Here is a 22,518-nt window from a genome sequence, read left to right on the forward strand (position 1 = left end):
AGTCCACACTGTCCCAAGCCCTCACAGGGAATCAAATACATCAATGAGTAAAACACATGCAGCAATATAGCAATATACCCCTACCCAACTATACTATACAGTTACTTGTAGATATTTGCTCTGCTGCTCATTATTGACACCTTCTCTCACGGTTACTATGTTCTAAAATATGCCAAAATAAGGTTGGTGCAATTAGCCAAAATTCCACTAACTGAAAAAGTAAATCACCTCATTTTATCAAAGCCTATAGAGAGCACTTCTGCCAACAGATCCACTCATACAGTTGATACTAAATGCCACCATAAACTTCCAGTAGGTTGAGCAACCAGGCAAAAACAGTAGGGAATAAACTCTACCACTTGCAAGTCACACACAAACTATGTATCTGTGTAAAGCTTAACTATGTTCATTAGGACTTGTATACTATTGTACCTATATTGAAACATATTCCTTAAATGTAATAGTTTTATAACTAAGCCAGAACAAAATGCCCACAACAAAATGAGTCCACTGCAGCTAAAAAAGTAATATTACAAGAAGTCATGCCAAACAATGAAGATTAATTTGTCTAGGTAAATAACTAAAATAAAGATTCAAGCACAAAAGGATCAAAAGATAAATAGGAATTTATAGTTCACTGGTTCCTATCAATCAGTTCTCTCCATTATACAAGTTCTGCCAACATATTTGCCCTTCTTCATGCTCCCTTATTCCCTAACCCCTCACAAACTAAGTAGGAGATGTCCTCTTAATACTATCCCTGTTTTCCCTAGTTCTGTTTAGAATGCCTCCAACTACCTTGCTTTATGAACCAGCCCTAGACAGAACAGTATATCATGGCAAGCACTGCTAGCTGACAAACAATTCAAAGAATTCAGTACTAGTTATTTTCACATGGATTCTCCTACTTGTTTAAAGTGAATAAAGGGATGTAAAATAGTAAGGTTTCTTTACCCAATTAGACCTGAAAAACAACATTATATATTAATAAAGACAATTGCTCAGAGATTGTGAATAATTCATTTGTTCTTAAGTGAGACATACATAAAAACAAATTAACAATTTAAAAGTATAATCTGTCCAAGTGCTTCAAAAGCATGCTTGTTAAAGCACTAAAATTCAGGTCTATATTTTTATTGTCTTTGTTTCCAGGTAATTCACCTGAAGGAACTTTAGATTTTTTTCAAAAACTACAACTCAAAAATATTTAAATTAATGGAAAAAATTTCTAACTGCTTTCCCACTGCAGTCAAAATCAGTCCTGCTTCACAGCACAGAAGTAACCAAGTCCTCTGCGTCTGGGCTCAACAAAGGTTTCTGCTTACTTCTGGACCTTTCCCATGGTGCAAAGCAGGAGTCATCAATTTGTAAAACCAAACTCAAATATACTGCCTACCTTACTCATACTGCAGCAAGTACAAAATACTTCACTGACAACAGACTGGCCCAGCAATAGGGGGAAGAGTGGGGCAACATATTCCTAGAAATTGAAAAGGTGAACAGTGGATATCTCAAAGCCAGCTAAGATAATGCTGAACAACTTCTTTGCCATGTTGCAGCTATAAATATATATATACACATATATATGTATATCCAGGTGTACATATACTAAGTGTTCGATAATATATGAAAGCAAAGAGTGCAGCAAAGAAAACTGATGGAAAGTAAAAAGATTCAGGTCACTGAGTGGCTTGTATGTATTGCCACTTTTTCAGAGGAATGCTTCTGATGTTTTCTGGACTTACACAGAAGATGTAATTGGCTTTTCAAGTCTGGAATTTAACAGTTCTGTGTAAAATTTCTTCATTCTTTGCTCACCAAAATCACACAGATAACAATACACCATTTAATTATCAAAGAATGTTTCATGGAATATGATTCATGTTTATGGTAACTTGAGTCAACTTTCCTGATGTCATTAGTATTACTATAAAATTATGGAAATATTAAGAAACAGCACTGAAACGTACTTTTGTATATGGAAACTACATTACTAGCAATTTGTATTAAGGAGAAAAAAATCAGTGTGATTAAATGGAACTTGTGCTATGGAATTTTCATTTGACAGAAAAGTGATTTTAATTATTTTGAATAGTTTTTCTTAAAATGCTACAAGGGTTTTAAAAAAACCTTTATTTTCATAATACTTTTACAACTTGCAGAAAAACATTAAAATATAAATTATGCTTCATGTCCGTGCTTTTATGCAAATTCATTTTGTGTTTCATAAATCATTTCAAAAAATGTGTAAATAAAAACATTTTAACACAGTATTGTGCAAAACCTTTTATTTATTTAAGCAAAGAAAAGCCTGAAAACAGTAGAAGTTTATTACAAAGTTTAATGCCAAAATTAAAAGAGAAGTTGAAGAGCATACTACAATTGCAAATAAAATCTTTGCAACTCTCTCAAACTGAAGAAATCTCTTATATTTCTGAACCTCAGTCCTGGGAAGTCTTCCAGAATTTCTCTCCTGATAAATCAGAAGATGGAGAAATTTGAAGGCCCTGGGAGAAGGAGAAGCACCCAGTTAATCCAGTTATAACTCTTTAATCTAGTTTATAAAAACAATTTGTCGTCCTTCATTTTCACCTTTTCTAAATAACTACCAATATGTTACATCTTTTCTACTTTCTTTCCTCAAAACTTCGATGTACAAGTCCTATTCATAATTCTGCAAGGACTAGTGAATTGGTGGAACTGAATAATAAAGGTCTAAATATTTAGACAGCAGGATAAATTATCTCAAATTAATTTATATACAGCAGCAATCAAGGCTTCAGCTTGGTCTTGTAAAGGAAACAATGCATGCTGAAGAAAATTTTACCTTATAACCCTGTAAGTATGAAGAAAAGCAGTTCCCTAAAGTCAGTGGGTTAATATTCTCTGCTCTCTGGCTTGCTTTCTCATCATTCAGAAATTCAGTTTTATGTACATTCCAAACAGATCTATTTATTCCACAAAAATTACAACTCTCCTGAAAAAAAAAAAAAAAACTCTGCTTAACTAACAAATTTTCGTATTTTATAAACAAACACTGAGGAATTACCTCAGATACAGCCACGATAAAATGCTCCAAGACTGTACTCCAATTATACAATGAAAATAACCATTTTTGATACAGTATTCAAACTGTGGGGAAAAAGACCTCTAAATTAATAGCTTTAAATACAATTATTCACAGTTGAAAGGGGCAAACAGAAGACAAAAGTGAGACTGCATACCAGTTATAAGGGCAGGAAGGCTTCCCATAACATATGAGAGGGAATGGAAAAAGCAGTAAACAAGGGAGTTATAGACAGATGAAGACATTTTCAGGACCAAAGAACATTTCTTCACTCAAAGGAAAAGTAGTAGTCTGAGAATAAATCCTACACCATTTCTAGGATTTGGGCCTAGATTAATTATCCCATAAAGTCATAGCAGTATCAATTCAAAAAACACTAGGTAACAGAAGTTTCATTTAATGCCATCTACAAAAGGATTTAAGATGACAAGAAAAAATACTTACAATGGTAAGATCTCTCTTCTTGAAGTTTTCAGTTCATGAGTTCTTGTAAGATCATCAACTTGTCTCAGGCTCCTCTATTTCAAGAAGATTGCAGACAATATCTCAATCGCCATTCCAGTCTTCAGCAGCCTCATTTTTCTTGTCATTCTTTACTTGGCATAAAATGACCAAGTGCTACAATAGTGTTCATTTTCTGCCTTGACTTCCTATTGACTGCTAATTTTCCCTTGGGCCAGTACTCCTAGGCATCTTAAAATTATTTCATACAGCTATTCCACTTAGCAACAATCTGACATACATCCTTATCATGGTGGTACTTCTCTGAAACTTTCATCTCTCTGGATGGTGAATAAATCCAGCTCCTCTTTGGGGTTTTAGATACACACACAAGCCCATGAACGATGATGTACTGGAATGTCAGATAAAGTGAAGTGTAGGTGAGCAAGAGACCACAAGTAATTGTACAGCACAACTTAACACTAGGAAACAATATAGCTCTACAGGAACTCAGGGCAAGAGGAAGGTGTACAAAGAGCACATCTGTGGCAACTTGGAATAAATAGGACTTGCAGTCCAGTGCAAAATTTCCTTGTCCACTTAAAGTCTACAACCAGTGAGCAGTCACATGGTATATCTTATCTCATTAACAAAAACCCCTCTGGTGCATCTGCAGGGATGAGATTCATTTTGACACAAACTAATATGCTACAAACACAGAGGGCTTTCAGGAAAACTGCCCTGACAGTAATTAGCATTTGTTCTGACAGCACATGTTACAACACTACCATGTCATCCAGGAGGTTAGAAGTAAGCCCAGAATAGTTTTCCTGCACCTCCAGTGTTTGGATTTCTAAAGAGGCTGTTATAGTATGCAAAATAAGATTAAATGCCTCCAGCATTTTTCATGAGGAGGAAAATTTTTTTTTTAAATGTTGAGAATAACACACACAATCATCTGGTATAAGAAACCTAAGGTTTAAAATCATCCTCCTCCTAATTTAGACCAGCAAATCAAAACTGAAACTACTGTATTCCAGCAGGGGCCAGTATCTACCCCATCTGAAATTTTCTTTAATTATGATTTTCCTTCTCCTGGCTTCATTTGACAATTAAGTTTCATCTTGCTGAAAATGTTACAGCATTCTGTTTTTACTGCAAACTGGAAACTAATGAAACACCACCAGACTACACTTTAATCATACCAGTGGAAAGTTTGAAAGAATGTCCTGAATATTTAGTACACCCAATTCCTATATTCAATAACTCAATATAGTCTGGATGTGTGAATCTATGTGCTAAAATTAGGTACCTCAATCTATACTAAACCATCAAAACATCAGCACTTGTATACACACCCAAAAACTGACTTTATGGCATTTGGATTCAAATGAAAAGTAACCTAGCATTTTCATCTGTGTCATTTTTATCTTCAGAAGTTCCTTAACAACACTTTTCCAAACAGTTGACTGATGTCTTTAGCAAAGCAAAAAGACTTCCATCACTAGAATAGCTACGTCACACACTTGTTATGCAAGATTAAGGATTAATTAAGGGCTCTCTCATTTGTCATAAAGCTAAAATAAACATGGCTTTCCTCCCACCAAAATACTTGACAAAACTGCAAGTGTTTTCTCAATTACCAGGATGTACCATCAGATGACCTAGTCAGCACAGATTTATTATTAATGACATTGTCAATCATAAGAATTTATTATTTACATTTAATAATTCTTTAGGACTTTTTTAAACTAGAGAAAGAACTTAAAAAAAAAAGTATTATTACTTTCAACTGTATAAATTAGGATCCATGTGACTTAGAACTGCAGCAAAAAAGGTTTCAGTTAAATTAAGAAAAATACAAAAATCCATAGTGAAAAGATTGCAATAAACAAAGCTATTTAATGTACAAACCAATATTCATGTAAAACCAAGAAATGAGATCTAGAGTAAAAATCTGAAGTAATACAGAATATTACTGAACTAAATATAAATACACTAACAGTGTAAGCATTTTTGATCGGAAAATTCTGCAATTCTGTGTTTATTTCTATATAAATTACCAAAGTCCAATTCACAGTGTTAGTTTTGAATCCTGCAATTTTATTACAGGATTTTTGATGTACTTCATAAATGAATAAATGAAATGGGGACGTTGCATTCTAACTTGAGTGCATCACTCAGTGTAACTTGAACATATTAGAAAGTTTCAAATCAAAAAGCTATTTAAAGAAAAATCTTTGAAAGTTTTTGTATGTCTTTGGGGGAAATAACTGCTGTTAGCACTTAGCCATGACCACCACTATACTGAAAGAAAAACAAACCTTGATTTTGCTGTTTTTTCTTATTATATAGATACTAGTTTTTAAATGAGCTCTCAGAATACAGTTTTCTGAGCTTCGTACATTTCCCCCAATTATCTTTTAAGGTTAAAAGTTTTAACATTTTGTCTTTCTCCACCAAACACTCACAGGAACAGCTATGCTCTCCAATATGACAGTCCTGACAAAGTGGCAAATACATTAACAATCATGAGTCTCCAAATGTAAGTTGGTGGTAAAGACAAACTTATTTACCGTATTAATTAAATGGCCTATTTAACATGGAATATCAATTCTCTAATCACATCTCATTTGAACTTCTTATATCAATTAGCAACCCTAAAGTCTACTAGAGACCCAACTGTTCTAGGATCATTAAGAACATTTTCATGATCTGTCAAATGAGAGAGTAAAAGGCAGAAACTGCAAATACTCTCAGGAGTAGGCCTCTACCCTGCTTAGGAGATGATTAGGGAGAAAGCAGCAGTAGTTCTCATTAGTTGCTTAGCAATGAAACATCCTCCTATGAAACAAGAAATGAACAAAGCAACAGAGGTGTTGCCATGCAAATGAGTAAATGGATATTCTATCATCAACTCAAGGATAATCTGTCCTTCATTAAAACTAATCAATCTGGATTAATACACCTATGGACAGCTGGCACAGACAAGGTAGGAAGAATCCACTGTAGGTAGCCCCACTGAAGTAGCCAGACAATACATTGCTCAAGTTTACATACACAACACTTAAATTCTCACTGTATGTGAGGAACACAAGGAAAACAATTTCAATTCAAACCAGATTAACATTATCATTTTTACTGTTAAACCTTACCTTTTATATCCATAGTTATACCCAAGTTACTAATGACTTATTGTTAATAGTCATTCTCATAATGCTTATAACAACTTAAATACAAATCTGTAAATTTAAGATTTAACCCACGTCTAAGTTGTTTATTTTTTCAAAAGTATATTCCCATATAAAGCAAAAAACTCAACACAAATGGAGTTGTTGACGCCACCATTATTACCAATGTTGTAAGTCTCAGAAGAGCAGAGTTCTTAACCAGAGAAATTTGATTACTGTTGTCTTACTTTTCAGACCTTAATTCCAGGATGTCATTACTTCCGTCACAGATGCAGTTTAATAGGTTCCCTTGATTTCAATTTCCCCACAACTGATTTTAAAATATCCATGTTTCATGTGTTACTTTTTTTGTTTTAGTGGGGTTTTTTTCCTGCAGGGCAGGCATTTTTTGTTTTGTTGCTGTTGTACGGTTCATATGTACAATATAAAGTTTTCAAAAAAAGCATGAATTAGAAGAGAAGAAAAACAGTGAAGACTTCTTAAGCAGAAATCAAGATGGTTCCTGAACTTCACTGACTACTCAAAATCTGGTTGCTTCTCAGTATGTATTTAAAGCAATATAGATTTATAATTACAAACATTTATGATAAAATTCACGTATCAAATTATGTTTTGATTAGCTCATCCAAACTGTTAGATTAAAATGAAAATGATGTTTCAAAACCAATAAAAATTCATAATTCAGTATTAAGACAAATCTTACCTATGTATTCACAAACGAAGACGACAAAAAAAGGAGTAACAAGATCATTTATGCCCTGAACATATCCACTGGCTGGATGACGTATTGCCCAGATAAACAAAATTCTTTCAAAAATCTGAAAAAGAGTTAAAGAAACCATCAATTTAATTTAACAAGTCATTAGCACATTTTCAACAAGATACTTGTAAATTATCATAACATCATAGAATTACAGAATATCCTGAGTTGAAAGGGACCCTTCAGGACCACCAAGTCCAACTCCTGGCCCTGTACAGGACACCCCAGGAATCATTCCATGTGCCTGAGAGCGCTGTCCAAACACTTTTTGAACTTTGTCAGGCTGGTGCTGCGACCATTTCCCTAGGGAGCCTAGGGAGTTCCAGTGTTCAACCACTCTTGGAGTGAAAAGCCCATTCCTGATATCCAACCTAAACCTCCCCAACTCAGCTTTGTGCCATTTCTTTGAGTCTTGTCACTGGTCCTGAGAGTGAAGGGATTGGTACCTGCCCATCTGCCTCCCCTCATGAGGATGCTGAAAATATCCTTGCAGATAAAATTCATATCATGGAGTTAAGTAGTATAAAAACCATGCATACAAAAGCATAAATGAACACTGGTATTCATAACCAACTCCCAGTGCTGTGTAAGCTTCTCAGTTCTTCAAAAGGAAGCAATTTCAGGGTATTAGCACATGTTAAAACCAGCCTAGTATATAATTCAGTTACAGTAGTTAATACAAAGTAGCTCTTATTCACTGGAGCTTTTCCAGTAATACCAAATTCCTCTTTTCTCAAGGGAAGGACATATGAAATTATCTTTCCATAATTTTTCATCTCTTTGAAAGAAGTATTCTACTAAATATTCTATTTATCCCTAAGTAACAGAAAGAAAGACTTGATATAGTTTAGATTTTTTTAATAACATGCCCATAAAAAGAGATTCCACGAAAGTTAAGCTTGCCTAATACTCCAGTGTGGAGTTATACACTCCAGGCATCTGCATACTAGTTATTGAAAAACCTGAAACAATCAGGAAATGTAGAAATAAGGCAACTGCCTGCCATATCACAGAACTTCACCGTCTCAACTCCATAAACTGAAGCTTAGGTATCTGTAACTGAAGTTTAGTACTGCAAAAGCTCATGAGGCCAAACTATGTCTCAGTGTGAGAAGAGAGCACAGAAATCAGAGAACTTTTTTCTGATTCCATTTAGGTCTGTAAGAGGCTGTATCTTGTCTCAATTATTTGCTTCTGAAGATATTACGTGCCTTTGAAAGACTGCAAATAAGCAGCAGAGTGAAAGCTGCCACATGCTTTGTCCTAACTACAGCCATGCAATCAGGGATATATAATCTTCTGAAACAAAAGAATGTTTGCTCATCCATGAGAGCACAAACTATATTGCTCTTCAGATCTGGCCTCAATAATAAAAGGAGGAGACATTTTGGAAGGACCCAAAGGATTCTGTGGTTTGCTGCAACTCCAGAAGTCAACAAATGCTCAGGCTTCAAGAAAGCCAGTGAAGAACCTGCCCTGAAAGGATGCACAGAATGGAGGAAGTTTATTTGTGAAGTCAGGATTATTCATATTCAATCTCACTTTAAGTTTTTGTTAGATTAATAAGCTGACTGTTTTAATTCAATTTTAAATAAAGACTTATTATTTAGTTTAAAAGTCCTCTTGCAGTCATTTTTACGTAAGGAAAAGTCTTAGCATAAAGGACTCACATCCTGGTGCTAGAAATTCCCATCACAGGCTTCCACATAAGTTACCTGAAGCTGAAAAATATTTGCATCTTTTGCTTTGAAAACAAGTCTCAAATATCAACATCTATCCTTCTCCTATAGGCTTTCTTTTGACAGTCAACTGTCCTCCAGGTTTCATGTTTCCCTGGCTGAAAATTCACAGAACAGGGGAGACAGTCAACAACAGTAAGTACCAAAAGTTTTGGTGGGCGCTGAAAAACAAATCTTAAGATAGTTCACATCTGATCCATTACAACCCCAACTGAGATTCAGTTTTTGTGCAGTGTGATTTCAGAGATTAGGCAAAAAGGGAAGTATACATTAGCAAATCCTCCACAGAAGCCTCTTGTTTCCATTAGCCAAGATGCTTATTCCTTTAGCTACAAATTCTTGGTACTAGTTCTGTCACCTCATGCATTTTAACAAGAGCTGCATATTAAACCAAAAAAAAAAAAAGGAAAAAAAAAAAAAACCAACACAAACTCTGCCCTTTAAGCAAAAGCCAGTGGGGCTTCACTGTCTATCAATAATTGTATAAAGATTTTACACTCAGCCATTTACAACATGGTTTTACATTTTATGTAATCATATCCTGATGAAATTACAGCTGTTTATGTAATATTTTTAGTATTGCTGGAAAACTGCCAATCTAGCAAGGTTAGTTAGCTCACAGCTACTCTGCCTGCTTCTGTCCATTGCCACTTTTACTTTCAGCAACAGTAGTTTCTCAATATTATGAAAGTTATCATTCTGTGTTTCATTTCTGAAAAAGGACTTGTTTAACATACTGCAAATACGAACAACTTTCTCAAAGAACAAATATCAGAATGAGCTGACAGGAGAAACTTATTAAAGTAGCAATTGGAGAATGCAGAATAGAGTTATGCACTAGGCTAAATAAAAAACTCATGGTGTGATGGGGCTACAAAATATGCACAGTCAACAACCAACCAAATTCAGTAAGAACAATCAATCAAAATACTCACTGCAGAAACTATAAACATAGTGTTTTTTCATGAAGACATGTCTGAAGTCAAACAATTCACAAATTTGTACCACCAACCTTTCATTTCCTCAGAACCTGATAAGACACCATTTGCACTGCAAATTGAGAAGCCAATGGATTTTAAAATGTTTTTAAAATCCAGGTATGAGGGGGTGGTGTTTGCCTTTGCTTGGGGTGGTAGGGGGTCGGGGGGGTGTTATATTTTTGAGCAGGAAGCACCACTTAGTGATGGCACATCAGCTTTAATATCCCCAAATACTTCCAATCAGAAATTCTGATATACACACTGAATAGCATTTTCAGTTTCCTATCCATTTTCATAAAGTTTCATTTACCGTTCTGAATCAATAAAAATGAGCACTGAAAACCTGAGCAGCAGGCTGATTTAAGTTTCTATACAACACTCATGACTGTATTCAAATAGGACTCATTAAAAAGGTCACTTTCCCAAAAGGATCCCTTCTTGATTTCCAAACCAGCAACAAAAACTAGAATTATTTTTCTACTATGAGCCACTACATCTCATGAGATGTCATTACCAATCTATTATTCTCTTTTGAATTTGATTCTCATTCATAATTACAGCAAGAATTATATTCATATACATAAAGAAAAGAATCCATCAGCTTAAATGAAGGTTTGAATTACTTGTGGGTTTTCCCACCTCAGAGGAACTTCAAAACCTCCAAAGCCTTAATTCAAAAGCTTTTGAAAATTTGCTTTTTGTTTTCTAAGTAGAGGAGGGAAAGGAAAAAAAAGAGGAAGGACAAAATTTAAACTATTTTAAATTGTGCAGTTTTCTTGAAATTATGATGCATAATATGCAAGCATAGATGGGAAGTATACAGCCATGTGCTTTCCATTTCAACAAAATACAGTTCAAGTAAGAAAAGATAATAAATTAGACCAGTCCATCAGCGAATCAAATTTATTACAACTAAATAATAAGTAGTCTTTAACTTGACCGCACTATATGAAAGACCACCTCCCACTCTTCTGTTCTCCTTTTCAGGGACACTATTAAGACATTTTTAGTCCTTTAAATCCTTGCTCCAACACTGCCTTCTCCTCACTCAGGATCCATTCAACTCCCATAAAAAAGAAACACTTTAAACTGATTTTAAAGGGAACACATAATAACTAGTTATTTCAGCACATCAGATTCAAAATATCTTTTTCTAAACTGCAACATTTCATTACAGAAACCAAACTCTGAGATCAGATAAGAAATTAAAACAGCCTTTTTAACTCTAATTAAAAGTTCTTTGGCAACAGAGACTGATAGCACCAAGAACAGCAAAAATCTTGGAATAGCAGCATTTGAAAATTTAAGTCAGGAGACTGTGAGGTTTATACATGTGCTGTCTCTCTGAAGCTTTAACCAGTGCTTTTGTCCAGTTCCGTCAACTACTGTCTCTTCATCTCATTCTATGGGAGATTGCTCCCAGTAGAGGAACCATTACTCTAAACCTTTGCAGCATCAGAAGTATGTACAAAACTCACCATAATACCCACAACAACGGTTTTGCACATAGTGTAATCCTTTAAAACCTATCTTTGACCTTTACTCTGATTCCCCTCTCCTCTTTATAACCCTTGCGGTCTCACTTTAAAAAGGTGGGAGTGACTGTTGCTCACCAGAGACCAGCACCATCTTCTCTCTCTCTAGAAGAATCAGCTCTGGGAACAACACACCCTATCTGCAAGGTCCCTTGGGAGGAGGGAAGCATCCCTGTGGGCCTGAGGGATTTGATGGTGCTATGGTAGGTCTCCAGAAACTCAGAAAGCAAGAGAAAGAAGCATTGGAGAAATTGGGTGGTATGACCCTTTTTTACAATGGCATTAAGCAAGTAGAGTTTGATAAAGATCATGGAGTAAAAGACAGATGCAAGCCCATTCTCTCAGTAGCCCACTGATCTAATTAATTTCTTTAATAGTTTATTTCTTGCCAGTATTGCTTTGTTCTTGTCCCTTGATTGTATTTATACTACTCCTCGATCTATCCCTAGAACAGCCCAGGTAAAACACCACTGTGCAGAAAGCAGGTGGAAAGCCCTATATTTATAGGTTTTTCTTTTGAAACTGTACTAGGCTATTTCTTCAAACCAATTCCCCAAAGTGTGGAAGAGCGCAGCCATTAAACAGATAACTGGAACAATGGAAAACCAAATGAAAGCTAGTTCTGCATTGAAGTTCTCATAATGAACAACCAGATTATGTTCTATTTGGATCTGTAATTGTATGAACAGAAGCTTCATGGCAATACACTTGAAGGTCTAACTAGAACCATTAGGAAGGAGTGTAAGTTGAAGAATTAAATTAAATAACTGAAAAAGGTTAATCCACACCATCAATGCTATTTATGACCTATATACTTCAAAATGAAATGTCCCCATGAGATTCAATTCCCCAGCGACATAGGCTGATTTAATTAATACATTTACCATTAATCACGCGTAATCACATTATTATATATTTACATTAATTATATAGTTATAACAGTAGTAAAACAATTTAAATTGTGCACGCAACATACAAAACTTACAAGGATGCAAAATCAGATAAGGCATTCAAACCAGTCCTGCTACAAGTTCAAAAAGGAGAACTTCCCAAGTGGAACACTCTAAGAACTTCCAGACCTTAAATGATTTTGACAAATACATGGAACCACAGGATTATGCTCTGGATTACTTACAAAACACAGTATTAACAAAATATATAAAAAGGAAAAAAAGTGGGGAAAATACCCTCAAGGGCACAAGACCACAATAAAAACTGACAGATTCAGTACAGGAAATTAATGAGGTGTCTTTGCTTTTATTACTCATACTTACACTGCTATTCTTAACCTCTACTTATATGTCTTTTTTTTTTACTTAAGCTTGTTCTGAAGTCAAAATAGCAAGTGTAATGAAACCAATTATTAATCAAACCATGATATCAGATTCATTAATAAAATGTTTCCTCTATCAAAAAGAAAATATATCATTCTTACCTCTGTTACTTTGGGCTGAAGTCTTAAAACTTCAGGACTCATGCGTGGTATATCTATGTGGATCTAATTAGACAAAGAAGAATACTGTAAAAGGAACCAACAGCACACTTTCTAAGCAACATGATACTTAAAATAATTCTATTGGTTTACACTATTAGTTGTAATTCCATTGTATCATTAGTTTTGGGATAACATGGATTTTTACTGTATTTCAAAAGGTACAGCCAAATCTTTAAGTCAATCTTTCAATGAAGCAAAATTTAAAACCACATATATTTGTATTCACATTCTAGGATCCTTACATCACATTTTAATTATTTGTAAATTATAATCATATTGGCAATACTCATTACCATAGGGTAATTATGAGTAAATACATACTACTACTTCTGTGAAGTCATATTCAACTCCCACTATCATAGAATCATTTAGAATGGAAAAGACATGTAAGATCATCAAGTCCAAATGTCCAAAGGTGAAAGAAGAGTTTAGCACCCATTTTAATGTATCTGACAATCAAGAAGAGAGCACAAAAGTACCAATATTCTTAAAGTTTTTTTCCACACTTCACAAGGGACTTTTATGCAACAGAGTGCTCAAGTGATGATTTTGTCTTCTATTCACAAGCCTTGTTAGTGATGCTATATACTTCTTGCTACTAAAGATTAGTCTTGAAGCTGAAAGAAAGATCTTATCTTCTTTTGTCCCAACGAAGGCTGAAGTATCATTGCTCAGTGTTACAAACTACTCATTTCAATACAAAACTTGAACAAAAGTTATCTGCTTATCTGGGTGAGTGTGAAAGTTTGACACCCCTGTGTTTATTTATGTTGCACATCATATACAGTCTCAACTTCTTATACAGAAGTTTGGAGCAGTAAGAAACAGTCACTGTTGTACTTTCCCTGTCCATCTTCACTTATTTGAAAGAGGGTTTGAGCAGAAGATGGAAGATTTCAAAATGCAACTATTTTTAAACAGAAAACCATGGCAACACTAATGCTAACGTTAAAAGAAATCCACTATTTCGAATTTCAGATGAAAACTACTTCATATTTTTCTTCTAAAATTTAGGAAAATTATTAGAGGGCTGTCTATCTGATACGATTAAAGAAACAGAGAAAAACAGCAGCAAAGTTCAAAAATAATCTTTAAGTCCTTTAGCAAATGTTCTGTAGATAAAAGTCAATTCAATCAGGTGTTCTACCTGTCTGTAGGTGTCTTGGTGGTTTTCATCATTTCTGGAATCATAGTATTGTTCAACAAATGCAAAATACTCTTTGCGTTTTCTTTGTAAAGTGCTTTCTCTTCGGTCCACGTTTGCAGGAAGATAGCCCTGAGAAAACAGTGAAATGATAAAGATATTATTCTTTGCCTTACAAAAAGCACTGCTGGCATTTGATTACATGTGACAAGAGATCTAACAAACTGACGCAGTGCCATGTACTCCCACACAAATCTAAATAATCCTTTACTAAACTATTTTTTCTAATCCCTCCAACTCAAATAAAAGTTCAGATAGAAACATCTTATAAAAACAGCTGGGGTTTTTTTTGCCTTTTCTTTTTTTTTCTACAAAATGCGATTTCTCATCAAAAATACTAAGATGGTATTGATTTCTGAGGAGAAAAGCTTAGATAAATTAGTTTAGGTAACTTTAAAAACATGCAAGTTGCTTAATTTCTATGTGGCCAGTATTGGAGCAATTTTATTAAATTTTTTAAATTTAATAAAAAATTACCTTTAAGTAGGAATTACATACATTGGCAAGGGAGGGCTAGATTCAATATTAGGAAAAACTTTTTCATGGAAAGGATTATCAAGCACTTGAACAGGCTGCCCAAGGAAACGGCTGAGTCACCATCCCTGGAGGTAGTAAAGACACACAGATGTGGCCCCTAGGGATATGGTTTACTGATGGACTTGCCAGTGCTGAGTTTATGGTTGGACTACACAGCCTTAAAGGTCTTTTCCAACCTAAACAATTCTATGATACTATATTCAAATCATTAAAAATGTCATTCCTGTACACTTTCATTACTTAGTTTATAATGACAGGAGAATATACAAGCCATATTACATTTCAGATACCTTAAGAGGTACTTTCTTTTTCAAAATTAATTCCTTTAAGATATACAGACTTGTGTTTGATTCCAAGTACTTTAAACCTCACCAGCTTCAGTTTTCCTAAAGACTTGGTCTGACATTTAATATCTTATCCTAGTGTTTTGTATTAAATATTGAATTTATTCAATAATTTTATTGAATAAAATTTATTTATTCTCAACAGTAGTGTTCCCATTTATTCTCAACAGTAGTGGTTTCTTCCCTGTAGGATATCTTATTTGGTTGCTTTAGAAAATAATTCATTTTTTAAATCAAATGTGATTGCTTGAAGCACACCAATACTTTCTCAGCAAGTCTTTTCACCATTCTTCGGTTTCAAAGACTGAACTAATCTTTCAATTCAACATGTCGTGTTTCCTGTTCACTTTACAAATTAGGTTTTAAAAGTTGGGAAGGCTTGCAACGTATCAGCAGTGAATAAACTGGTGGAAAGTTTAATCCGTTTATTCATTAATTTCCTCTAAAGGCTTTTGCAAACATATCTTCGGTTTTGTTATTCAAAAGAGAAGAGAGCCTCTGCAGTTCTTCTTGCTGTTTAGGTACAGTGTGCTTAACACTTTTGCTGTATTTTAAAAATAAATAATGTCTTTTTTTATATATGTTGTTACCAGTAGACATGCATAACATCAACAGAGTATTATACTGAAAAACTGTCTTCATCAAACACTTATTAACATTATTAACATGCTGACTATGTAACAAATAACTGATCACTTTGTTAAATCATATTTTTAGAATTCCAATTTCTATGCTGGTTTTACAAACAAGACAATCACCATCTGCCTCAGATACCACCAAGTATACTCTGTTCCCTGAGAAAAAAATTAAGTTTGGGCCTTTTAAATAAGACTTTTGAATAATTTTGAAACAAACATATACTAAAACCATAATATACATTGGTTTCTTCAGTTGTCTGGTTGTTTTTTTAGTACTGCAACAAATCTTTAATCAAAATATCACTTGATTTTTACAAACACTTATTTCCCCAGGAGCTCCTGGTGACTGTATGGAATCATAAAATGGTGTTGGAAAGGACCTTAAAGATCATCTAGCTCCAACCCCCCTTCCACTAGACCAGGTTGCTCAGAGCTCCATCCAGCCTGGCTTTAAACACTGCCTGGGATTACCATTACTAGTCCCCCTTACCTGGGACATTAACAGTAGGTCACTATTAGGTTAGCAGCAGAAAAGCATGGTGGAGCTTATGACCAAAAAAACTGAAAGCACTTTTCTTTCCCACTTGGGAAAGAAGATGAAAGAAAATGCTGCCTTACAGTATAGGAAAGTAATGATTACTAAAAGACTTTGAGTTTCCAAAACATACTAAATGAGGACCACATAGATAAGAAATCGCAGCAGGACTTACTTAAGAAAAGCTAAGAATTTTCAAAATATTGCCATTTGGAGGTAGAAAAAACAAACAAACAAAAAAAGCCAGTTTCATAAATCTCTTACTCAAAAGAAAATCAACTTAATTGATAAAGTACAAAAATGTAATCTGAAAGCAGGTTTTCGCAGAGATATGGCAAGATGAAGTTGCAAATTGAACTGAAATAGATTCTGGAATTGTTAAAGCAACAGAACAAGAGAACTCTACACTTAGGCATTTTTCTAGACCAGGAATACTAAATTAAAATCAACTTCTGGATCTAAGTTAAAGCTCCAGGAAAGCCTATGCTCTTACAAGAAAGCAAGAGGAGTCAGCTCATTTTATATTTTTATAATTTGCATTATTCCAAATCTCTAAACCCCACTGTCAGTCTTCTGATTCAGAACTTAAAATGCTTATGATTTAGCTTACTATGTTTCAAAGTCAACTTTGAGTTAGTCATAATTTTTCTTACTTTTAGTATTTTAAAGCAGACATTCTAAACTTCAAGAGAAAAAAATGCCTTTTTTACAACCAAAGTCACATATAGCTTTGGAAACAGAACTAAAATAAATTGTAAGCTCCATGTTTAATTTCAATTACAGCAGGATATTTGAATATCCACCATTAAACTGCATCTGCATTTAGCATTAGAAGGAACTAAGCTGCAAATTTAGTAGAACTCATCAACAAGAAAGACTCTTTCAGTCACTGAAAATCAGTGTCAATCTGAAGTAAATACTTTGCATTCCCTACAGAATTATTCTATAAAAAGCAAAGCTATTTAAGTCTACTCTCTGAGAAATTCGATAGTGCTAAACTGGTGTGTGTGTATAATTCAGAATTTTAAACAGTTCTTAAATGCACAAAGATTTGTTGAGAAAGTGTCTTTCACAGCCTCTGGAGAGTAGACATCACGAGAATTCTGCTTCTTTTTTATACAAACATCCTCATAAACTTTCTCCCAACCACAGGCAGACAAACAACAGCTAAAATGCTTAACTCGTTGTCATCACAAGCATTATAGCTGAAAAGATAGACATGAAAAATACCTTTATGAAGAACTGCATTTTTGCAGAAGAACCTTTTTAAACATAGTCCAAACACCAAGATAAAAAAATCCTATTCTGTAACACCAAACCCAGTGAATCACTTATTTCCACAAGCTTTTCCCACATGCCCAACTGAAACACTTCCATGGTACTTCACCCAGCCTACTCCTAAGCTACAGCCAAGGCAATATCCTCTGGCCATAGGGAAAGAGAAGAGTGCTCAGCCAGCCAAAAACTGGCACCACAAAAAAGTGATTAGCTTTTTATTGAGGTTGCCTCTGAACTGCCTCACAGGTCTGACATCAGGAGAGCCAATGCCACAACTCAATTGACACAGTGGTTCAGAGTTGTTCATCTTAAAGCACTATAGAAGAATCAGCCAAAAAAACCTATAGATGCTATCACTGCTTTTCCTCACTACAGTGTTAATCCTTTCTTGCAGTTACTTTAATGTGAAGTCAGAATGAAGCCTTTCGTAGGACGCTGATAGGCTTTGCTTTCCCTACTATGTGTCTGTTTTCAAGAAAGCTGTTAAGAATGTTACTTGTCTTTGAACTCTCCACCATTCCATCAAAACTGGTTGAAAGAAGCCACTGTTATCATGAGCCCTTCTTTCACAGAAAGCCAGGCTGAAAAATAAAGATATACAGCGGGCACGATTTACTACTACTTCTCATCCCCCTCCTTTCATTTTGATAGATTAATCCTGAAATTGAGTAAAAGAACATAACTTCCATTACAATTCAGCACAAGACATGTTTCCAACCATCACTGATGGATTACAATTCATGCAAAATCATTTGCAATGCTTGAAAAAGCTATTAGTACTAAATGCAGAGGAAGAATAAAATAAAAAAAATACAACTTACTGAAAGAAGCTTCCATGCAATTGGACGAACCCGTTTGGGAATGCCAGACCAACTCAATTTTCTCAATTCATCTATTAAAACACAATGGTTTCATAAGAAGCAAGGAAATTACTACCAATTTACATACACAGATACATTCAAATTAGCATAAAGGCATTCACAACAATGGTCTTCTTAGAAAATCCAGTGATTACAGAAATATAGGGCAATCCTAATGAATTAATAAAATACTGGATAATTGCTATCCATAGGGACCCCTATGGTAATAGGTACTGAGTGTGATAAGGTAACTCTCTGGAGTATTTCTCAGCATTACTGTTTGGTACATGCCTTATATTGTCACAGTTGGCAACACACTACATAAATGTATTATTCTTCCAAATATTTTTGAGATACATGAGAAAGGAATACAGTGTATCAAAGCAGGTAAGACAGTTGTTATATTATTAAAGTCTGCACAAAATAAGGAGCAGCAGCATATGCTTTCAAAAAACATTAAGAAGTTCACAGTACTTCTGCACACTAAATATGCATGGATGGAGGAAACATGAAAGCATGCTTATACACATAACCCCAAGAAATTTCACAGTTCACAATAAATTTCCCCCTTATCCTTCCTCTCAAGGAGTTGAGAGGCATTGGAAGAATTAAAAAATGACCAAAGGATCAGTAACATTAGAAAAATATGACACTACCAGAGTCCAGTGTGAACCAAAGTTGCAAAAAAAAAAAGAAAGTAGAACTTGTCAGAGAGAACAGACAGATTAGGAGATAAATTCAAAAAGTCACTGGCTGGCCCAACAAATACACTTTGTTATGAGTATGCTGTCACTGCAAACAGAAGGATTCAATGAGAAAAAGATGCAATAAGCAACTGAAAGAAGTTTAATTTGTCATACTCCAGCTGTGATCATCGCGCACAAGCTGCCCAACACGAACCCCAGACAGCAGCTGGTCACATCCCTTAACCCTGTTCCCCATTTTTTGATCTTTTTCCAGCACACTTCTACTTCCTTTTCTCTGCCCCATTTAACAAACCACTCCAATTATTTCTTCCCTTCATGGTCCCAGTTTTGCTACTGCTATACCTAAATATGGAATTTCTGAAATGATTATCAGGCACCATTGCTCTTGTAACACTGCACTTTCCTAAGTGATCTCTCAGTGCCTCTCTCCATACAATGGCACTGTTTGGGCACCTCTCACACAATTCCCTCTTGACTACTTGTGAAATCCAGGCATACCATAGGGTGCCATCTACAACTTGTGTCAGCTTCCCACACTGTGGTTTGTTACATAGAGCAATTTCTCACAAGACCTACAGTAGTTCTCCACACCCCAGGGAGTTTGCTCAGCCTCCAAGCAGCTTTAGTGTTGGCTTGCAGCCCTGACCACTTCTGCAATTCCACCATGATCTGATTCCAAGTAAATCCCCACCCTATCAAGCACTACAGCATGAGTAACAGTATCACTGGTTATATTCTAAAAGCTAGAAAGGCAGGAAGTGGTCAGAAGATGTAAAGGCAAAATAAACATATAACATGAACAAGAGTAGAAAAACAGTATTTTGTACAGTTTATGAACAAAAACAATAAAAAAGAGATAATATCTGCCTTAACTAAACAATCTACAAATTATATTTCCCTTCCCCTGACATAAGCATGACAGTTAGCTCCAATTGTTTTAATACCAATGAAAGCCTCAAGTCTTCAAAATCAAAATCTCCAACTGTGCATATTCCTGCTCTACTTGTCCTTGTGCAGTATTTATGAACAAATATACTTTACTGGGTCTAATCTATTTGTGTCCAGGCTGAATGAAAACTTATCTTGTGCATTAGTTTCTTACTTCCTTACACAATCATTTTGCTCAAGTTTCAAGTTTTGGCTGCCTTTATGTACAATCATACCATTTACAAACTGTGTAGTTAGTATATGAAGAATATAGAAAATAAATTGTAACTAAGCAACCACTTTTATTATTTTCTAGTAACACAGTTGTCAATTCTCAACTCTGTACCCACCAAACCTACTCTAATCTTTCACCTTTCCATATTTTTGCTCCACCCTTAACTCACCTCAATAGGAATCCATGCCCAAACATGGGTACCAACCTCTGAAAACAGCACATGTAAAGTAAGAAAAAGTATAAAAAAGGAAAACATGCAGATCTACTGTCACAATCAGAAATGTGAAGCATATGATTGAGTGACAGATCATCCCAAATCACCAAGTACAAAAATTCCACTTACTTTTAAGTAACTCATTTAAGGCCAAAGATAGGAAATACAAAAGCAAATTGGAACACAGCTTATTTTCCCTCCCTCCCCTCCCAATCCTATTCTGCAATGAACATACACTTCCTTTAATTCAGGATAGCTTGGGCTATCATGCAATTCCAAACAGTAACACACACTATGGGAGTGGGTTCAAAAGGACTGCTCTTTCTGGAAGGAAATCTCAGCATGGAAGTGAAAACCAGGGACAAATGATGGGGGTTTTTACACCACTTATTTGAAACAGATTCTCTATTTATCCATCATGCAGGATTTTGGGAGTGAATACATCCCTACATTCTTCCATGCTGAACACAAATAATTATTTACGTTGCTTTGCCACTGTCTTATCATCTCTGGGAGCTCTTTTTACACCTAGATTGCCTGCTGGGCCTACCAAATCTTCATCAATGCTCCTTCTCTCAATATATCTGAGAATACCCATTCAAAGCTAGTTTTTACATGTTTCTAAGTTGTTTCTCAAACTCTTTTAGAAATGCTTCCATTCATTTGGCCTGACAGGATTCATATTCTTCTCTGCTCTCCTTATTTGACACAGAACTTTACCTTTTGGATTGTATTTAATAACCTTCTATTGTATTTAATAACCTCCTCTGCTCTGTTGTCATGCCATCCTTCTGAACTTTCTCAAGGCTTTTGTTTCTGGTTTTGCTTTCATAAGTGGTACAGTAATTGCTTTCAGGACAGAGGACTGTTAGACAGATGATTGCACAACTGAGAGTTAAGTCAATTCCATTACAAACCATTACCCTGGGTATGTGAGAGTTCTATTTCTTCACACTGACTGCTATCCTATGTCATAGCCTTCCGAAATTCCAGGATCCCAGACTAATCCAAAAAAAACATATAGAATTCTGGCCCTAACTTTTCACTACAGTGAGCTCAACTACTATTTGGCCAGTGACAAAGAGCACACAGCAAAACTCAAAGGGGCTATGCAAGAATTCTTATGAGGTGTAATGGCAAACCCCAAAAGCACATAGTCTGACCCTTGCGCGGCACTACTGCTAAAGCATCAAATGATGCTTTCCTCTGATGGTTCATCACCAAAACAAGAGGAAAGAAAACAAAGGACCCTGCCCTTTCCAACAGCAATTACAACAGCAGGACCAAAGTAGCTCCTGGAAGACTTAGTCTAACCGTACTATAACATAAAATAAAAATGCTTCATTGCAGAATAGGAAGAGAAAAATGAAGCATATACACAAGAGTATCATTTTAGACATACATAAAAGCCTGACAGTGAAGCCAAATTCTAATACTGCTGTTAAAATACATTAACTACATGTGCATTTTATTAGACATACATAACTAAATTTTACAGCAAGTGTCTCTATTACAGTGTTTAAGACAGGCTTTATTCTTACAAATGACTCAACAGGTGAGTTCCTAAAAATCAAATAACCACACGTAATTGAAATAACCTGAGAACTGAAATGTGAGTATCTTGAGATACTAGAGACTTAATTTTTTAAAAAAGAGGACCCTGGATACTACAGATTGGTCAGCCTCACTTTTGTGCCTGGGAAGATCATGGAACAGAAGACCTTCCTAGAAGCTCTGTGAAGGCACGTGCAGGACAGTGATGAGATTTGAGACAGTCATCATAGCTGACCAGAACAAGTCCTGCCTGAGCAGCATTTTGGCCTTCTACAAT

At 35.2% G+C, this 22,518-nt stretch overlaps 1 protein-coding gene across 1 annotated transcript in view; it reads right to left on the reverse strand.

Moving 5' to 3' along the window:
• The window catches only part of TBC1D22A (TBC1 domain family member 22A), a 141,412-nt gene that overhangs the window by 102,527 nt on the left and 16,367 nt on the right, over nucleotides 1–22,518 (reverse strand). Inside the window, exons 5-8 of the mRNA XM_071423854.1 lie at nucleotides 18,566–18,636; nucleotides 14,356–14,484; nucleotides 13,149–13,211; nucleotides 7,403–7,517 (exon numbers count right to left, since the gene is read on the reverse strand). Coding sequence (XP_071279955.1) covers nucleotides 7,403–7,517; nucleotides 13,149–13,211; nucleotides 14,356–14,484; nucleotides 18,566–18,636 — 378 coding nt within the window. The remainder of the gene's footprint in view (nucleotides 1–7,402; nucleotides 7,518–13,148; nucleotides 13,212–14,355; nucleotides 14,485–18,565; nucleotides 18,637–22,518) is intronic.

Source organism: Agelaius tricolor, unplaced genomic scaffold (assembly GCF_023055355.1).
Source record: "Agelaius tricolor isolate 1412-34295 unplaced genomic scaffold, bAgeTri1.0.p SCAF_3, whole genome shotgun sequence".
NCBI lineage: Eukaryota > Metazoa > Chordata > Aves > Passeriformes > Icteridae > Agelaius > Agelaius tricolor.